This window comes from Dacryopinax primogenitus, assembly GCF_000292625.1.
Source record: "Dacryopinax primogenitus strain DJM-731 SS1 chromosome Unknown DACRYscaffold_14, whole genome shotgun sequence".
Lineage (NCBI taxonomy): Eukaryota > Fungi > Basidiomycota > Dacrymycetes > Dacrymycetales > Dacrymycetaceae > Dacryopinax > Dacryopinax primogenitus.
Genome location: NW_024467211.1, coordinates 112,659 through 130,711, shown reverse-complemented (window position 1 = coordinate 130,711; position 18,053 = coordinate 112,659). Strand labels below are relative to the sequence as shown.

The 18,053-nt window shown below is 51.9% G+C and overlaps 9 protein-coding genes across 9 annotated transcripts; 3 read left to right on the top strand and 6 right to left on the bottom strand.

The window, feature by feature from the left end:
* Positions 1–108: 108 nt before the first annotated feature.
* On the top strand, positions 109–825 carry DACRYDRAFT_109252 (uncharacterized protein; the record flags this gene model as incomplete). The annotated part of the gene is made up of 1 exon (XM_040768849.1): positions 109–825. One exon carries the CDS (start codon positions 109–111, stop codon positions 823–825), a length of 717 nt encoding a protein of 238 aa, XP_040626726.1.
* Positions 826–1,084: 259 nt separating this feature from the next.
* Positions 1,085–2,309, top strand: DACRYDRAFT_117473 (uncharacterized protein; the record flags this gene model as incomplete). Its single annotated transcript, XM_040770390.1, has 4 exons — positions 1,085–1,112; positions 1,164–1,378; positions 1,428–1,591; positions 1,640–2,309. The coding sequence occupies 4 exons, from the start codon at positions 1,085–1,087 to the stop codon at positions 2,307–2,309; spliced, it is 1,077 nt and encodes a 358-aa protein (XP_040626725.1).
* A 349-nt stretch (positions 2,310–2,658) lies between these two features.
* DACRYDRAFT_117472 (Formamidase) lies at positions 2,659–4,039 on the bottom strand (the record flags this gene model as incomplete). The annotated part of the gene is made up of 9 exons (XM_040770389.1): positions 2,659–2,740; positions 2,795–2,926; positions 2,972–3,123; positions 3,173–3,182; positions 3,238–3,246; positions 3,295–3,389; positions 3,437–3,658; positions 3,712–3,933; positions 3,984–4,039. 9 exons carry the CDS (start codon positions 4,037–4,039, stop codon positions 2,688–2,690), a joined length of 951 nt encoding a protein of 316 aa, XP_040626724.1. The 3' UTR covers positions 2,659–2,687.
* A 327-nt stretch (positions 4,040–4,366) lies between these two features.
* DACRYDRAFT_109249 (Clavaminate synthase-like protein) lies at positions 4,367–5,654 on the top strand (the record flags this gene model as incomplete). The annotated part of the gene is made up of 7 exons (XM_040768848.1): positions 4,367–4,406; positions 4,457–4,555; positions 4,602–4,698; positions 4,753–4,867; positions 4,924–5,050; positions 5,100–5,165; positions 5,218–5,654. 7 exons carry the CDS (start codon positions 4,367–4,369, stop codon positions 5,652–5,654), a joined length of 981 nt encoding a protein of 326 aa, XP_040626723.1.
* A 131-nt stretch (positions 5,655–5,785) lies between these two features.
* DACRYDRAFT_109248 (MFS general substrate transporter) lies at positions 5,786–8,122 on the bottom strand (the record flags this gene model as incomplete). Its single annotated transcript, XM_040768847.1, has 14 exons — positions 5,786–5,842; positions 5,898–5,991; positions 6,047–6,114; positions 6,175–6,253; positions 6,302–6,416; positions 6,483–6,613; positions 6,665–7,083; positions 7,131–7,264; positions 7,318–7,404; positions 7,452–7,623; positions 7,670–7,728; positions 7,782–7,869; positions 7,921–8,054; positions 8,101–8,122. The coding sequence occupies 14 exons, from the start codon at positions 8,120–8,122 to the stop codon at positions 5,786–5,788; spliced, it is 1,659 nt and encodes a 552-aa protein (XP_040626722.1).
* A 159-nt stretch (positions 8,123–8,281) lies between these two features.
* On the bottom strand, positions 8,282–10,720 carry DACRYDRAFT_117469 (MFS general substrate transporter). Its single transcript, XM_040770388.1, has 4 exons — positions 10,621–10,720; positions 10,101–10,571; positions 9,018–10,047; positions 8,282–8,967 (listed from the first exon to the last, which is right to left on the bottom strand). The coding sequence occupies exons 1-4, from the start codon at positions 10,640–10,642 to the stop codon at positions 8,805–8,807; spliced, it is 1,686 nt and encodes a 561-aa protein (XP_040626721.1). The 5' UTR covers positions 10,643–10,720; the 3' UTR covers positions 8,282–8,804.
* Positions 10,721–12,794: 2,074 nt separating this feature from the next.
* Positions 12,795–13,648, bottom strand: DACRYDRAFT_109246 (uncharacterized protein; the record flags this gene model as incomplete). The annotated part of the gene is made up of 4 exons (XM_040768846.1): positions 12,795–13,203; positions 13,250–13,326; positions 13,383–13,490; positions 13,538–13,648. 4 exons carry the CDS (start codon positions 13,646–13,648, stop codon positions 12,795–12,797), a joined length of 705 nt encoding a protein of 234 aa, XP_040626720.1.
* Positions 13,649–14,688: 1,040 nt separating this feature from the next.
* DACRYDRAFT_95705 (uncharacterized protein) lies at positions 14,689–15,612 on the bottom strand (the record flags this gene model as incomplete). The annotated part of the gene is made up of 4 exons (XM_040777311.1): positions 14,689–15,117; positions 15,168–15,291; positions 15,341–15,380; positions 15,427–15,612. 4 exons carry the CDS (start codon positions 15,610–15,612, stop codon positions 14,727–14,729), a joined length of 741 nt encoding a protein of 246 aa, XP_040626719.1. The 3' UTR covers positions 14,689–14,726.
* Positions 15,613–16,245: 633 nt separating this feature from the next.
* DACRYDRAFT_23400 (uncharacterized protein) lies at positions 16,246–17,918 on the bottom strand. The gene is made up of 3 exons (XM_040773225.1): positions 17,550–17,918; positions 17,064–17,236; positions 16,246–16,817 (listed from the first exon to the last, which is right to left on the bottom strand). The coding sequence occupies exons 2-3, from the start codon at positions 17,234–17,236 to the stop codon at positions 16,673–16,675; spliced, it is 318 nt and encodes a 105-aa protein (XP_040626718.1). The 5' UTR covers positions 17,550–17,918; the 3' UTR covers positions 16,246–16,672.
* Positions 17,919–18,053: the final 135 nt, after the last annotated feature.

Sequence of the window (18,053 nt, the reverse complement as noted above, 5' to 3'; positions counted from 1 at the left end):
AAGGGTGTGCATGCCTGGATGCCCGGAGCTGGCTAGACGTGTGAAGGGTATGGCCGAGGGGCCCGTGGATGCACGTCTTTGGGCATATACACGAGGGCTGGGGTTGGGATGTATGCTCCCCCAGAAACGGTCAGGCAGGAAAGGGAGGAAGTGGAGAAGGAGCGAGAGATGGGGAGTGGGATGGGAAAAGGAAAGAAAGGGAGGAGAGGGAAATGGCATAAGAAGAGCCCCTCTGTTGAGCTGGAGGCCTCGTTAGCTGATCTCAGCATCTCGACATCAACCTGGCGAGCAGGGCATTCCCGCTCTCCTTCCGCACCGGCTTCGCTCCTTCCACCTCTTCCTGTCGCAGCAACCACAGCGCCTAGTGAGGAAGTAAAAGACCGCTGGGGCCTGTCGGTCAACGCTGCCCTCGGTCGAATGCATTCGGATGGTCACACGAAGAAAGGGCCCCGAGCACCTATCGTGGTTGACTTCTGGGAGGAGGCGATGGATCTGGAACGAGCTCCTTCCAGGAAGGGGGAGACGAAAGAGGAAGGGACGGAGGTGCAGCCCGGGCTTGAGCGGGAAGAGGCGGCTCCTGCGCCGGAGAGGGAGAGGGGGGACGGAGGGTGGAGAAGGCCCAGGCCGGGAAAACGCGCCTTAAACCCCGGCTGGGGGCGGACTTCAGTGCATAGAAATGTCGGACCTCGGACTGATGCCGATGGCCGTGAAACACACAGGCACGGGCCGAGTTTCCCGCTATATCTCGTTCATGGCCCCTTTCCTCCTCTCCGGACCCCATCCAATTCCCCACAATTGGCATGCTGCCCGCGCTCGAAACAGTAAACGATTTGCCTTCGGACCGAGCTATTTACGGATGGCATCCGGTCAACCACATATTTGTGCTCATTTGTGGAGGACGACGGAGCGACGCTAGCCTCCACTCGGACGGCCCGGTCTCGTGATACTTCCTGGACCGGCAACTCACCGACATAATATATTACCATCTTGCGAACCTCGTAGAGAGCTATTCCAGCTCCAATTTGGTTGAGGCTCCCGCTGTGTAGTACTCGTCTTACTCTCTTGTTGTTGTACGACCGTCATCATGCCCATCGAGTACGAAGTTCTTACACGTGAGTGCCACCCGAACTCGCACAGTCGGACGACATGTTGACGATGAGTAGCGGAGATGCGCGAGCATTTCCTGGAGTACGGCTGGGTTTGCATCCCGCAAGGTATGCCTGAGGAGACTGTCGACTACTTCATGAAGAACGTCTGGGTGCGTCTCGGTATGGACCCGAACGATAAGAACACCTGGCTCAGCGACCGTCCTGACCGCAACGACATCATCCACATGCCGAAGCACAGGTTGAGAGATCCACGGGAATGTGCTCCTAAGGTCCGTCTTACAGCAGTGTCTTCATGCTACTGTACTAATTCTGCCACAGGCGTGGAAGGCGATGTGCGAACTGCTTGGTGGCGAGGAACGTGTTGACACTCAGAGCAAGTATCGTGGTTGGGCAGGTTGGTCCGACGGTCTGATCGTCAACATCGGCACCGAGTACTGGGAAAACCATGATATTGCTCCCCAGGAGCTGGATAACTGGCATACGTAAGCGATTGCCGTTCGTTGTTACACGAGTGTTGATCATTCCGACAGCGATGGTGACTGGTTCCGTCATTTCCTCGACTCTCCTGAGCAGGCCTTGCTCGTGATCACCCTGTTTTCCGATGTGCACTCCCGTGGTGGTGCCACCTACGTCTGCGAGGATGGGATCGCCGAAGTAGCAAAGTGGCTGCACGATCGCCCTCAGGGCACCAACATCTGGCTCAAGGACGACGACGGTACACGAGCCCTGGACTCCATCAAGGACTGCAAGAAGTTTGCTGAGATGACAGGCAAGAAGGGTGACGTGGTGCTGATGCACCCACTCATGCCGCACAGTTCTGCCAAGAACCATCTGCGCAACATCCGCATCATCTCCAACCCGGCTGTCAGCGCGAGCGAGCCGTTCAATTTCAACCGTCCCAACCCGGAAGACTACTGCCTTGTCGAGCAAAAGACCCTCCGCGATCTCGGCGTTAAGAGCCTGCCGAATTGGCACATCACCGCCCCGCGTGAGGTCTTCCGTTCAACCACCAGCACGCAAGCGTACAAGGATGTGCTCGTCCAGCGCGAACTGGCTCGGCTTCAAGAACAAGCCAAGAAGACGGGAGAGAAGGTTGACAGCGTGTGGCTCGATAACGAGACGACCTCGAAGCAGGAGGGCCTGACCGTCGACAAGCTCCCTCCTATCGGTGCAGCTCCTGCGCCTCTGGCGGTGTATTGAGAGGTTCTCTGTGTTAGAGTCCTGTAGATGATCGAAGTAATGTATTCTGCCAGTTGCAAGCCGCAAAAAGCACAACAACAGAGGAATAGATCGGATCATGTCGAATCCGTAGAACGCGTCTTGAATCGAGGAAAGCTTTGGTGTCCTGCATAGCAGCAGTATGTCAATAATAACATAATGATCCTTCTGTTTCCTTCGAGGGAGTGTCGCAAAGTTAAAACAATTCCATATGGATTATATGTCAATTCCTGCAGCAGTCGTTCTAGTTGTGTTTCAATTTGCATATGTAGCATGATAACCCCATAAAACGCAGGAGTCGCTTTCGTCATTGATCCATTCAACCTTCCTCAACCCATAAACAGAAATACACTCCATGTTTCACACAAACACCGACAGAGGGAAGAACGCTCCGATAGCGTAATTCGGCATATCTGTCAACACCCCAGTCATCACCTGACATGTAGATTGAGGGGGCGGTCACATACCGACAACCTCACACATCTTCAGATCTACGCATACGCTACAGAGCATATATGCCTCTACCCTGGTCAAGTCATGCACGCTTTCGAGGTAATCGACCATAAACGTGACGGCTTTCTTTGTCGCCTCTCTCAGATCTACGAAATCAGCGGCCATACCATGGGTTGCACAAGGAGACGTACTAGGGTCGATGCCAAGAGTGGAGTAGTGCTTTCCGGTGTTGAAGTTGGAGGCCAGAGGTCCGGGGGTGAGGAAGGATGGTTCTTTCACGTAGGGCATGTTCTTGTGGATGGTTAGGCGGACGGAGACTTTCATCGGCGTTTCGATGGCGGTGCTGAAAGATATATCAGTAAGGATCAGGAGAGATAGTGATAGGAGCGTACCCGCAGCACTCTAGAGAGTGGGAGTTCAGTAGCGTTGAACATATATTCTTACAGCATCAACGTACCTCCATCTCCTGCTCAATCGGTCAGATGGATTATTCATGGGGACATGAATCACTCACCTTGTGCAGCATGTCCATCTCCCACCGAGAACAGTGCGCCCTTCACCTCGATAGGAAGATAGATCTTCGTCCCAAGAGTGATATGTTTCGTATCACTTTCCCCCCGTCAGCTATTCTCCCGCATCTTCAACCAGTGACTCACATATTCCCCCCAGTTCTATACGGCGGGATAGTAGAGAATGCGCCCTTCTCTCCACGGGCAACGCCAATCTCACCGCAAAAGGGTGCGGTAAGAATGCGGATCTTGCCCTCCTTGAACCAGGTGAAATGCTGACCGTTCTCGTCCTTCTCGATCTTCCAGATCTTCAGTGCCGGCGCTTCGAACACGTCTGCGAGTGCACCGAAGCCAGGGATATTGGCGGTCCTGATACACGTCAATGACGCGAACTTGTTGGAGGGCGGGGGGGGTGGACGTACCAGCCCCAGTCGGCCGTCTCCAGCTCGAGGAATTCCACCTCCAACACATCCCCCGGCTCCGCGTCTTCGACGAATATAGGCCCATTCACCTGATCCACTTGGCTGAAGTCCATCCTCGCAACAGACTCTATGGTCGAGGAAGCGTTGATCTGCCCATTCGAGGCATCGAGGCAATCAAAGTTGACCACGCTGCCAGACGCGACCGTCGCGACCGGAGGGATACTGTGGTCGTGATTAGCGCTCGTCACTAGACGTCTGGATGGAAAGCGTACCTATTGTCCCACTTCAGATGACATTGGCGTTGATGAATCGTGTACTGCGGCGCCATGATGGACTTGAACAGGTTGACTTCTCGAGTTCATGGTGTCGATAACGACCATAAGGGACGGGTCTTCCGGCAGTAACCCGGATGGACCTTTGGGGTTTCGTAGGCTTATACGAAGATGTGGACGCTGCCATTTCGGCTAGAGAGTACAGCACCAGTACGCTAGAGGACGGCTTAAAGTATGATGGGGTGGAGGAATGCGTGCAAATCGGACAGTCGACTCTTTGCGTGATGGCCGTCGCGTCCTCGACCGGCATTTAGATCATCGGTGCTTGTCTTCGTGTCATCACCGACACCCTCCAATATTAGAGACTTGTTTTTCTCAACCTCATGGAACAAGTACTCAGAAAACTTGCGAAGGAGTATCAAGGTGAATGATATGCTGCATATATGCTACTGAAACCTGAGAGAAGCTTTAAGATCTGAACGGCGCCGAGTTCACGCGCATCGAAGGCCGTTATATCCAAGACTCTGACTGGCCAAGATGGCAGCACATCGGCAGGCCAGTCCTGATCGACGGTGCGGGATGCGTCTGTCATTTCAGTCACCACCTGATCATCAATAGACTACTTCACGTTTGGAGAAGATGAGGGATGGACAGATGCCTGGCTGAGAGAAGTGTTTGGGTCTATCCCGCTGTCTATTGCGGTGACTCCAGATGGGTAAGCACATGGGTATTTTGGATTATGGTCCTATCTGACTCACTTAGCTTGTAGAGCGGCAGACGCGCTGAAGGAACATTCCGATGGCCGAACGTACTTCGTAGAGCCGTTGACGGAGCAACAAGATATCACCTCTTTCCTCGCTTCATTTGGTCAAGACGATGCCACAGTAAGACCTCATCTTGATCACTGAGTGCATACACACAAGTCTGAATATTAATACAGCATCAGGAAGTCCGTTATCTCCAATCTCAGAACGGGAACATCTACAATTCGAGCATCCCCATAACCGAGCTGCACGCCTTACGACAACATATCCCATTACATGTGCCGTTCGTACATCACTCGCTAGGTGCGGTTCTCCTTCTGTATCATTGATCAACACATAATTGGATGTTCAGGTGTTGAGCCCGACGCTGTCAACCTCTGGATTGGAGATAAGCGCAGCGTCACCAGCCTTCACAGCGGTGAGCCTCATCCACCCATCCACACAGCCAGTCAGGAACTGAAAGATCGCAGATCCCTACGAAAACATCTACCACGTCATCCGAGGAGTGAAACATTTTACCCTCTTCCCTCCAACAGAGACATGCTTCTTTCCCGATCACGAGTACCCGCATGCGACCTATACGCGAACTGAGGCCGGTCTCCAGCTCACCCCGTCCGACCCAGCACAGCACCCACCAGTCCGCTGGCTCTCCTTCGATCCCGACAATCCCCCAGAAGGCACTCGGCCTCTATTTATAACGGTGCGCGGGGGGCAAACCCTCTACCTCCCAGCAGGGTGGAACCATCATGTGCGCCAGGCCGGCCTTGGGGAGCAAGGGCAAGGGGTGTGTGTGGCGTTGAATTGGTGGTATGATGTGCAGATGGAGGGGATGACTTGGGTTTGGCTCGCTTTCTTGAGGAAGGGAATAAGGTACTTGGAGAATGAGGAAGAGGGACGTCGCGATTAAGGGTGAATGCGATCATCGAGCTGTACGGACTACTCCGTACAGGAATTCATGAATCAGGAACAGCTTCCATCTTCATTCTCCCGATCGGAAACTACCGTAGCATACAAGACACCGTCCGTGCACATCGTCTATCACTCCCGAAGGAACAGCTTAGGATGCCGATGAATCCAGCTCCTCACCCTCTTGCCCTGCCCAAACGGTCAGTAATGCTTCGCAGACGGCAAGACGAAGACGAAGACGCACAAATATGTACATCGGGAGTGTCGGTACGAGGCATACAGCCGCTAGGCCCGACAGTGTGGCGAGCGTGTTGAATACTCCTTGGGTCTCGACCCAGCTGTATTGGTGTCAGTTACAGCACTGCAGTTTGCCTTACATGCCCGCGGACGCACCCGTTCACGAAGTACGTCGTCCCGAAAGCGAGCATATTCTTGATGAAGTTGATCACTGCGAACGCTTCCTAGAATCGGTAGACATCAGAACGCCAGGAACCGCGCAAGACTCAACATGTTGGACATACGGGGATGTGACCACGATGAGCATCAACCACGTAAGTGACAATCCCGGTAATTCCGAGCCCTTGACCAAAGTTGATTAACCTGTTGCTTGCGTTAGCGGCGCTACCCAAGAAGAGCAGCTCTGCTTACGCGATAAGGATGACTGGGCCAATCCAAGGGCCGCCCTCTGCCTGTACTGCACCCCACACGACATATCCCATCACCTCAAGGATGATCATAGGAATGACAAGGAGCAAGCGGAACTCTGGCTCATAGACACCGCCCTAAGATAATATCAGCTTGATGAACCAATCGGGGCACTTGCAGGGACTCGCGTTGAGCTTCGACATGCCGGTTGCACACCAGTCGCATATTGGGCCGGATATGAACACTGCGAGAATGCCAGTGATGAGGGCGCCGATAGACACAAGGCCGACTGATTGACTGTCGAAGTAGTATGGCCTGAGATGTCCAAGGTGTTAGCGAAGATACACCACTGTGAAGCAGACTCACGGCAAGCTAAAGATTAACGACTCCGTCACACTCAATACCACCAACCAAGCGGTCGTGAATCCATATGCTAGCGTGCCCCAAATCACGACAGGTGAAAGGAAAAATGGCAGGGGCCTGAGCAGTGTCTTCCAGAACGGAAGTGGGTCGTACACGCCGCTGAAAGGCCGCATATCCTGAATCCATGTACGACGAGGAGGATACGAACTCGTCGGGTCGGAGACGAAGGTAGGTACGCCTGTCGGAAGTCTTTCGTTGGAGCTGTCTGAATCGGGGTCAGGCATGTCTTTCTTCTCGTCCTCAACGGGGGACTGCGGTTCTTCCGTGAGCACCATACGCGGCCGTACCTCACGCTTGTAAGATGTTTCCGGGAAAGTGGCGATCATGAGTATCAAGGATATGCCGAATAAGATGGCGATAATCTACAGCTCGTAAGCTCGGGACAATCAGATGTTGAGAGAACACTAACCCAGAAACACCACTGCCACCCGATATGTAGGATCAGTGCCCCATTTACAATGGGAGCGACGGCAATTCCTGCATTGATGGCGAAGGCCCAAACGGCAAGACGATAGCCGCGTTCGTGGACGAAGAAGACATCGCCTAGATCGCCCGAATTAGATAGGATGATGGTCCCGTTTAATGAAGGCTAGTACCAATGGTTGCCGTCACCAGTGCTTCTAGAGGAGCCATCCCGGCTCCTTGTATGACGCGAGCGGCCGTAAGGGAAGTGAGGCTTGTGGCTTGGAGAACTGTCAGCCTCGCCACAATATCCACAAGGCAGACTTACACAAGGCAGCCCAAATGGAAGTCGCGAACTCCGCTACGGCGGCAAGCAAAAAGACTGGGCGTCTGCCGTACTTTTGACCGAAGGTCGCCATGGGAAACATTGCTATGCCGATAGCAACGATGCATGAACCATTGAGAGAGGAAGAAATGTTATCGACCGAGACACCGAATTCCTGTTCATGTTGAGCACTTGAATGTTAGGCCATGTGCCGGACGTACGTTTGCAATTTGAACAAATCCGGGGGTGAGAAGTGGACCTATTGCTCCGACAAGTCCGGCTGCAAAAGCCGTAAATCACAACATCCTCTCTGGGCAACGCAACGGGATGTACTTGAGAATACCATGGGCCAGAAGAGCAGCTCTTTCTTCCATCGTGGCCAATTCAGCGGATCATTCGGATCATCAGAGGGCTGAGGAATCTGCAGGGCACCTAAGTACGCCGTTCCGTTCTCTCGGAACAGAGAGCTTACCAGGATGACATGCGAGTTGCGACCGGTGCCCCGCTTAAGTGGCACACCCGTGTCGCCAACTTCTGCGCCAACTTCTTTCAATGGATCCAGTTCAATGATGAGCGAGGTGCCAGGCACATGCTCCAGATGGCGATCTACCAAATGAGTAAGATCAACAATTAAGAAGACGGGAAGCGTTACCTTCAAGGATTCCAAAAGGCATTACGGAGGTTGAACTCAGTTGCCGTCTACGCATGGTAGATGCTGAGGTTTATAAGTTGCAAATTATTGGTCAAGAACGGGCCAGCGCGCTTTCATACAGGCAGATTTGATCATCTTTCGGGCACTGTACACTCCCTTTGGAGGAAGGAGGGGCCGTCTTCGTATTCGGATCATCCATGGGTTCAAGAAGTGGGGAACTTCGCATTTCAAGCCTATCTGGTCCCACTCATACTGGGAACCTCTCGTCCCTTTCGGTCATATGCCAGTACTTAGCATACGAAGGCGGATGATAGTTTCCAGCGATGATGCCAGCAAGGGACTGAGGCATTCAGACCCCAAAGAGAATGCTGTTATCCAGGATTGGTGTGGTGTTGACGTACATAGTGAATACGCAGTATTCCGGTGAAGATGGTCTTGGTCTTCCATGCCAGGAGATCTGTAGGGGCTTGAGAAGAGTTCCAGTCACACGTATGTGGGCGTTTATTGGCTTCCTCGTGGCATAGGCACCTGGGAAGAACGTGCTCACGCCCGCACCACTTCCAGAAAGAATCCTAAGAAAGAAAAGACGCAGTTCATATCAGGCATCTCAGTCGTTGCTATATGAATGACAGGAAGCAAAGACGTGTAACAGGCTGTGATAGCACCACACGACACAGCCTTGGACCCAACACCCCAGCAAAGCCTCAACGGAGTTGATCTGAGAGGAAGAAGTGCTGATGACGATGGATCCAAGAGCGAACCCTCTTTCCATAGAGGTACATGGGTATGGTCGGCAAAACACAAACGGCGGTAAGGCCGGCCAGGGTACCAAATGTGTTTAGCATCCCTTGCGTCTCGATCCATGAACTAATAAACAGTCAGCATATCTCGAAGAACGACAAGATCGGGAGAATCACTTGACAAAGTAAGTAAATCCGAAGGCAACCATGTTCTTGATGAAGCTGAGGACGGCGAAAGCTTCGGGAACAGTACCACGATGAGCATCGATAACATAGGCGATGACAGCCGTTGAGCCAAGACCTTGACCAAAATCGATGATGCTGTACAGGAGAACGGGTCCAATCCATGGACCACCCTTTGCTTGAACAGCACCCCACACTGCGTACCCAAGGACTTCAAGGATCAGCATAGGGAAGCAGAGCAAAAGCCGAAATTCGGGCTCGTAAACGCCGTTATTGCGCTTAGCAAGACCGGTTGCGCACCAATCGACCACGGGACCAGCAATTAAGGCGGCCAAAAGGGAACCGATCAAGGGACTGATGGAAACGAGACCGGTTTGTGTAGAATTGAAGTTATACGGGGGGCTGCCAAAGATGAGAGAGACCGTGACCGAAAGCACGACGAGCCAGACAGTGAGGAAGCCATATGCGAGTGTTGCCCAGATAACTACAGGCGAGACAAAGCAAGGAAGTGGGCGAGCGATCAGTTTCCACAACGGAGTTGGATCATGCACGCCGGAAAATATACGAAGGTCTTGCAGGAAGGTGCGGCGCGGTGGGATTGAACGAGATTCGACCGCGACCCCTTCCTTGTGTTCCATCTCTGCTTTTTCTGCCTCGGCGTTTTCTTCAATAGCCAATGCAGCGACGTTATCGTGGGATCCGCCATCAATTTCGTACTTCTCCTCGCGCTTGTACGCGGTTTCGGGGAAGGTGAAGAAAGTAAGGATCAGAGAAACACCGAACAATATTCCAATGACCCAAAAGCACCATTGCCAACCCTGATTTTGAATGATGGGGCCGTTGACAATGGGGGCAAGGTTGATGCCACCGAGGATGGCAAAGCCCCATACAGCAACACGGAACCCACGTTCGTGCACGAAGTAGATATCCCCGATGGTAGCAGTTACGAGCGCTTCAAGGGGCGTCATGGCAAGACCTTGAATGGCGCGTGCTGCAGTGAGGGAGGAGAAATTGTTAGTCGGAGCTACTCCAGACGTGAGAACTATCCAGTCATCCTCCGGTTCAAGAAAAACATACTGGCACCGGCCCATATACATGTCACAAAGAGGAGCAAAGCAGCGAGCAGGAACATCGGGCGTCGACCGTATTTCTGGGCAAGCGATGCCATGGGTAGCATCCCACAACCAATGGCAACGACGCAAGCACCGTTAAGGGACGAAGCGACCTTGTCAACCGTGACACCAAACACAATGGATAGCTCCACAAATCCCGGAGTAAGCAGAGGACCAATCGCACCAACCAAACCGGCGGCGAAGATCATCGGCCAGAAAAGCAGCTCTTTCTTCCACCAAGGCCAGTTGAGCGGATCGTTCGGATCGTCGGAGGGCTGAGGAACGAGGATAATGTGAGAATTACGACCTGTCGCGTGCTTCAATCGGCCTGTATCGACAATGATGTCTTGCGGATGTCCTGCTTCGCCACCATGGACGTGAAGAGGGTTGGTATCATTGATAAACGACGTTCCAGGCACGTGTTCGAGATGCTTATCTAGGAAAATCGTTACCTTAAGTTTGGCAGATATCACCTAGCAACATACCTTCTAGGACCCAAAGTCCCATTATTTCAGCCCTTCAGGAGATATTCACGTTGCTGAACGATAAATAATTGGGCTTGATGGCGGGGACGGTGAAGCACGGATTGATTTGGTCCGCACATTCCGTTAACGCCCCCCTTAAAAGACCTGCAGAGATAGAAGATCAGGACAAGACTCCGAGAACCGACAGGTAATAACGCCCATACCTAGAGTCACCTGGATATCCATCAAATCAATCATGTGGGGTACCCGGACCTGTCAACAGAACCTGTGTGACCTAGGGCAAGAACAGAGATAGAGAACCATTCTGCCGACACGAATCATCCGAACTCTTCTAGACATGTCCGTACAAGCCGACCGTACCGAATACATTTTCACCGGACACCCGACATGAATGAAGGCTGCTTTGATGTGTGCACGCGTCTCCAGGGGAGTTTGTCATCACTCGCGTGGAGCGAAGCTTATTTAGAGCACGGAAGCAATTGGTTGCACATGAGATCCTGCCCAACCAGTTAACGTTTTTCTCTGTTTCTCTCCGACCCTCTGCTGTTAGCGTTGATCAATTTCGAAGGACATTCTGAGTGGTTAACAAAGCGGGAGACAAGATCAGCTCGCTCTGATCTTTGCTCAAGCGAGTTTTCTCTATAAAGGAAGGTGATATGCAGATCGTTCTGTGCTGTTTCTGGTCTCCTCGAAGGGATCACATCGATGGACTCGTCCTGCAACCTACTCAAGCATCCTCTTTGCGATCAAATTCGAAATGCGATTCCTTCATTCTAACTACCACCCGGAAGGTGAGGGTCATGTTACGTACGGATCGAGCTCAAATCCGGGGCCCCATGAGCGGAACATCCTTCCCATATCTCCAGTCCTCACGGTAGAATGTATTAGCCTCCGCGCTTTTTCTACTGTCTGCGTGGCTTTTTTGGAGCTTTCTATCCTGTCATACGTGGTCTAACTCCGAGGACTTGCGGAGAAGGATTAGGGATTGTGCTCCTGAGCCAAGACTTCCTTCACTACTGGCGCCGGCGTTCGGTGCTCATTGAAGAGTTTCTTCGACTTCGCCCCAATCCGCAGTCCGCACATTAACACGAGTTATCTTGCTGGCTCTTGGCTTCGTACATTGCCCAGAATGGAAGGTTACCTGACAGCCGTCAGGACCTGATTTGTGCTCCCTCAGTGTCCAAATTTAGAGCAATGAGGAGCCGCACTCAGACCTGATAGAACTGTCACTCGGTTGCACGGCTCTGGACCATTGTATCCCTCCAGCGCAGCAGTGGATTCCAATCATCATGCACAGGACGACTCTGCATTATTCTACAAATAATGGAGCAAAACCGGAGGGTGGGGACAATTCTCAATGGCAATGTGGGTCAATAGGGCCATCGCCTTACCTTTGTGGCCTTCAACCATACGTTCAACCCATGAATCGTCTGGTATGCTAGTTTCTGCGCCCGGGAGGACAGCTATGTATCTGCCGCTTGGGGAAACAAAGCTTGGCATCTGGCGTGCTTTCTGCGGTGATACCGATAACTGGTTGACCTTCAATGACCAAGACATGTCCCACGATCCAGTCAGTGCCCAATGACTAACACCTACGCACAGACCTTCGTCAGCCCACGAACTTAACCCACTCCCTCTCCAAGGCCGCGGACATCCGCCTCCTCTCCCTCCTGATCTCCAAGGAGATCCCCTCTGGCAACAATCACATTTCCCCGCCCCTGCCAGCAGCACAATCTCGCCGCACCCTCCGTAATCTTCAGCAGCTCGGATCTTATCCAGAACACTGAGCCAGGTTCCAATGCTCGCCCGTGGCCCAATGGCCCCAAGCGAGCGATTCTTTTCATACATCTCAGAAGCCAGAGAGTGAGATAGTGGATGGCCGAGCTTCTGGAGTTCGGGAGATTGATAGGATACGAGGTTGATCCCTGGGCGGTACGGCAGTTGATAGTGGATACTAGCGCATCGTCACCGTTCTGGGAAGTTCTTTATCTCTTTGTGGGTGTGCTGCTCGATATTTGGGCAGAGTGGGGATGCTGAGCATTCGCCGCAGTTTATTCTTCGAAACTAATAGATATACGAATTGCAAAATTCTAAAGCACAGAGATGAAGAATGAGTGACGGACTCATGATATTGGATCTCGCCGGAATTACGCTTTTTTGTGCTGTAGTGTCCCTCAAGCATACAGCCAGCTTTCTTCCCTAAACATCTTCCGGTCGACAAACACTTCCTCGATCTCGCACATCATCTCCTCGGTGCTGAGGCGGTACCTGCGCGTCACGCGCTCTTCCCCCGTAGCGGCATTGTCAAGCCAGACCTTGTCCAACTCGAACTCGGGATTCTGGCCCATGACGCGGTAGCATTGGCCAATAGCATACTTCTCGTCTAGAAGGAGGGAGGCTGCGCGGGGTGTATAGAGGTGGACTGTAGAGGTAGCGACGACAACAAGCTTGGAGGCGCAGAGAAGGTGTACGACACGGTGCTGTGTTATGGGCGTGGAGGGTGACGCTTCGGAAGATACGGGGATGGAGGATGCGGGGGTCTGAAAGATAGGAGAGACGGAGATAGGTGAACCGAAGTAGGCACTGTGGGTGATGAGATCCAGCGTGCTAGAAGGGGGAGAGTGCACACCTCAGTACGCGTTGGAGGTCGCCCTTCGCGGAGAGGACGACGCGCTCGATGCCGTTGATTTCGATGGGCCATGGGAACTGTTATAAGTGCAGTTCATGAGAAGTCATGCATAGGCTAGATGATGTAGACATACCTGAAAGTGGGTGAGCGTCTTCCCGTATGTGTCCTTGTTCTCCTTCACAGGTGGGGTGAACGTCCTGTACGGTTGGACGTAGTTGGTCTGCGCGACGATGGGTTGAGCCTGCTCTGTATCAGTGCCCGAAAACGCTCATTTGCTCCCATACTCACCGGTTCAAACATGATAGCAGGGATTGTTCTGTTGAAGATTGCCCGTGCAATTGCCTTGACCTGGGTGAGGGAGGTGAAGAGGAAAGCATAGGCGTATATAAGCCATTCCATCTTAGCGGCTGTACGCTTGCGCAGATGGAAAGAAGTAATTGGCCTAGACAGTTGGCGGTTGAATGTTCACATCATATTGCCTGAAGAGATGGTGGTTGAGGAGAATGGAGAAGAAAAGACCGGTGCGAGTTTGCGGTTCCTCTATGGCTCGAGGAGAAGTTCGGAGAGTGCCCTGAAACGAATTCGCGAATTTTAACTGTATTCGCCGCGTGAGTCCGTGCAGAACCACCACGGTGGTATGCCTTCATACCCAACAGACATATTGTTATCCAAAATTACAGTCTATATTTGGGAATGAGAACAGCTCAACAATAATACTGACTGCGGTTCTGCCTCAGTGCACTGGCAATCAGATATCGCGCCTCGTCTTCTTCCCGCATGGAAAGCAGAGCTGCACGATGCTCACATCGTCCAATCGAACCCAACCGAGTTTCGCGAAACCATCTCATCTTATATATCATTCAGGCGCGCGCCGAGACGTCGGGCCATCTGACGGTCTAGCTTACTCAAGGGACAAGAGATAACGGGCGATGGTGCTGCCTCAATTCTCTGCAAGATCCGGGCGACGCGCGTGAAAGGATATAGGCTGGGTTATGGGCGCGCACGGTGGATTCGGGAAGACGCCAAGAGTGCGAGGGCGGCTGGTGAGTACTTGCCGAGGTCGGGTACGTAAAGATAATGGGAGAACTGACGTTGTGCGAAGACCGTGGAGGGTCTGCTGTGAGTGAGGGACACCGGCTGCTTCTGAAGTCTGGTGGTGCGGCAGCCGTTGTGGGAATCGGTTATCCTATTAAAGAGGCGGAATAAACTGAATGAGTGCGAAGTAAGTAGATGCTGCAAGGTGTTTCTGGACCAGCGCATGGACCCACGCACGAATACCGGAGATTCGACGACTGGTTTCTACAATCTCGGGAAGCGCAGTGCCGTTCCCGAGCCTGCGCCGGTGTGCTCCTGATGGTACTTGTTTGTGCGGCGATACTCGTTGGTGGGCTCATGACGCCATGCCCCGTCCCGATACGTCAGCCAATTAACATACTGATATTGATACAGCATCGCCTTCTCTCCTACGTCTCTTGAATCACACCTTTCGACGTTTGGCCTCTGATGATTCCCCATCTTGATCGGGAAGTGGTCGTTTGCCGTCTTTCCCACCCTCCTCTGGTAAACTCCGCTTCGCCTCTATCCCGCTGGGGACCTCAGGCGACAGAGGTGCAGCACCTCCCTTTTCTTCCTTCTGTTCCGGAGCTGCAGATGTGGCAGAGGTAGGGATGGGGGTGACCGGAGCAGGAAGTGCCTTCTCCCTTTTCTTCAGTACCACCCCCGTCAGCAACGACTTCTGGTCCTTCTTGATAGGCTTTCCCTTAGCAGCTTCGGGCTTCTTGGTCGGCGCAGGAGGTTTTGATATTGTCGGAGGGGTAGACGCGCCTGGTACAGGAGGTGGGGGGACGACTTGACGCGCTGCGACCGCTCTACAACCTATTTAGTAAAGAACAAAAAATCATGAAGGAGGACGACGCACACTCTAAACCCCTCTAATTCATTATTCTCCTCTGCCTTCCTCACTCTTTCCTCTTCGTTCCTCTTCTCCTTTATTTGTTGGAGGAAAAGAATCTCGTCTTCTTCTAGTGCGCGGAACTGTTTGCCTGCACAGACATTATACCTCTGTTACTAATAGAAAGCAAGTTGACGCACTGAGCTTATGCTGCTCCTGCCACTGTTCCTCCCTCTCCACCTATTTCCATCAGTCATGATCTAGAAAAAAGGCCAACTAACCGCACTCTATTACTCTGTAGCCTCTCATACAAGCTCCTCCCATCGCTAACCACCTCCTGCTGCTGAGGCGGCGGTTCCTGCCCCAGCCGCGCATAGGCAGCACGCCATTGTTCTTCCCTGTTGGCTTTGGCCTGCTCGACCTCAGATTGGGAGATGAACCGTGAGGAGACAGAGGGTATGTCGTCGGACATCTAGATGTAGGTGACAAAGGGAACAAGTCCGGTACGCAGGGTTGTGTCGAGTGTGTGCCAAGAGTGGCAGTGCAGGACCCTTGCGCAGCCTTAAGGCACCGGAATTTGATTCCATTGGACTATCTATGTAGCCTATATGTATATAGGGATGGATTGGCCTGCAGCAGGCCAATCCATGCCACTTTTACTATTCTCCCCTAATCAATGACTCAACAGTTGGTAGCAGGAAACCACAATCTGACCTCAGTCCTTCTCTTAAAGAAACTCAGCAACAATGACCACACCCACTCAACCTACCAACTGTTGAGTCCTTGATTAGGGGAGAATAGTAAAAGGAGGGTGGATTGGCCTGCAGCAGGCCAATCTGTCCCTATATACATATAGGCTACATAGATAGTCTAATGGAATCAAATTCCGGTGCCTTAAGGCTGCGCAAGGGTCCTGCACTGCCACTCTTGGCACACACTTGACACCATCCCCTCTCTAGCTCTTGAGCATCTACCACAATGCTGCTGGAGGACAATCTTGTGCCATCCAGCCCTTTGCTCAACTCATACCTTACTGTCACCTACTGTCAACCATCCTGGGGCCTTCTGCAGAGAATTCTGACTGGTTTTGGGCTGATTCTGGACTTGTTCTTGGGCTGGATGGCTGGGATTTTATGATTTTGAGATGGAATTTTGCCTTCTGGCTCTGCTCTGTGTCTCCTGTTTGCAAGGATGGAATCAGGTTTTGGTGCATCCTGGTAAGACTGCAGTGTACTGCATTCTGGACCTCCATCTGGAGGACTGGACATGCATATGCAATCAGTGGACCACCTTTTGCATCAGATTTACTAACTTTGCACATCTGTGCAGGCAACTGTTTGGGTTGCTCCAGGGCTTCAGGTTGAGGGAATTGGACCTCTGTCTGGAGGATTGTAATCCAAGACCTGCAGTCTTGGGGTATTGTCTGTGTTATCAGTTTAGAATTGAGTCTGTGGCCTTTGTTTCACTGGAACAGTTTGCGGAATTCTGTGATCTTGACCCATGGGTCATGATCTCTGTCTTGGCATAACTGTTCACTGTGTATTCTGTGATTCATCCTCTGCAACCATCACTGGTGCAGACTGGGCTTTGTCTTCTGCAACTGTCACTGGTGCACATCTGGTTTTGTCTTCTGTAACCATGATTGGTGCAGACCTGGTATTTGGATTGGCAAAGTGACTGATGATTCATATTGAAGGCATGGCATGGACAACAGCCTGTGAAGCAGCTTCCTTGTCTTTCTTTGACCACTGGCATTGTGTTGCCTTTGGCAAGACCCAAGCCCAATGGTTTGTATCATCTTCCTGGAGATGAGCAAGTCAAAGATGGTTTCCATTTACCAAGCCTGGTTGTAAGTGTCCATGTCTATCCTTCAGTTGATAGGTTCCCTTATCCAGTTTTGTAGTGATCACAAATGGTCTGAACCAATGTGCATCACCCTTGTTTGCAGTTTCATTCTGGAGCAGCACCTTTTGACCAACCTCAAAACCCTGCTGTGTACCTTCCATCCTGATATTGAGTTGGTGATCCCACCACTCCTTGTCTGCAACTGCATGGATAGTGCTTTGCTCTGAAGCTTCTTCTTGAGCCTTCTGCATTTGCAAGTGCCATTCTGAGTGCTCTGCATCCCCTGGGAGTGCAGCATCTGGGGCACAGAGAAGTGGCTGGTCAAACGGCAACCAAGGCTTTCAACTATACAACAACTCAAATGGTGACCATTTGGCTGTGGTTTGCTGTCGGACTTGAGTTGCAAATAGTGCAGCATCAAGAAATTCATTTCATTGAGTCGGATCTCCTGTGGTATTCATCTTCTTGAGATACAACTCAAGGATCCCATTGTATCACTCTGTTTTCCCATTGGTACGTGGATGATATCCTGAGGTAGTCAACCATCTGATCTTTGCAATCTTGGAATTCAGACACAACTGGAGCAAGGAAGTTCTTTCCACAGTCTGTGAGGATTTCACTTGGCACTCCATAGTGCATAATGATCTGGTCCCAAATCTCCTGGGCAACTCATTGGCCTGTGGCTTTTTGCATTGGAATCACAATTGGCCAGCCTGTGGCATGATTGACCATTGTCAAGATCCATTTATGCTTGTGACCATCTCTGGTCTCTGGTATTCCAATGAAGTCCATTCCCCATTGCTCAAATGGTTCAACTGGTGGAAGCAGGTGTTGTTCTTCAAACTCCTGCCATTTCCTTGGGTCAGAGAAGATTTGACATTGTGGACATGTTCAACAATATGTCTTGCAATCTTTTTATCAACCAGGCCACTGTTAGGGCAACACAGGCTGACTAAGTCTGCTCACCTAAGAGTGCCAAGAGTCTAAGCAGGCAACAAGGAAGTGGAGTAGACCTGATGACTAAGACCTATCTACAGTATAGGTACCTGTGGATGATCCTAAGAGACC

Excerpts from the sequence above, each read along its gene's own strand:
- DACRYDRAFT_23400 (XM_040773225.1), bottom strand. The coding sequence starts at position 17,236 with ATGCAGAAGGCTCAAGAAGAAGCTTCAGAGCAAAGCACTATCCATGCA. Across the intron at positions 16,818-17,063 it reads AACAAGGGTGATGCACATTG|TCACTTTGCCAATCCAAATA; the intron begins GTTCAGACCATT and ends ATGAATCATCAG.
- DACRYDRAFT_117469 (XM_040770388.1), bottom strand. The coding sequence starts at position 10,642 with ATGGGACTTTGGGTCCTAGAAG. Across the intron at positions 10,572-10,620 it reads GGGACTTTGGGTCCTAGAAG|ATAAGCATCTCGAACACGTG; the intron begins GTATGTTGCTAG and ends CGATTTTCCTAG. Across the intron at positions 10,048-10,100 it reads ATGTATATGGGCCGGTGCCA|CTCCGACTAACAATTTCTCC; the intron begins GTATGTTTTTCT and ends CGTCTGGAGTAG.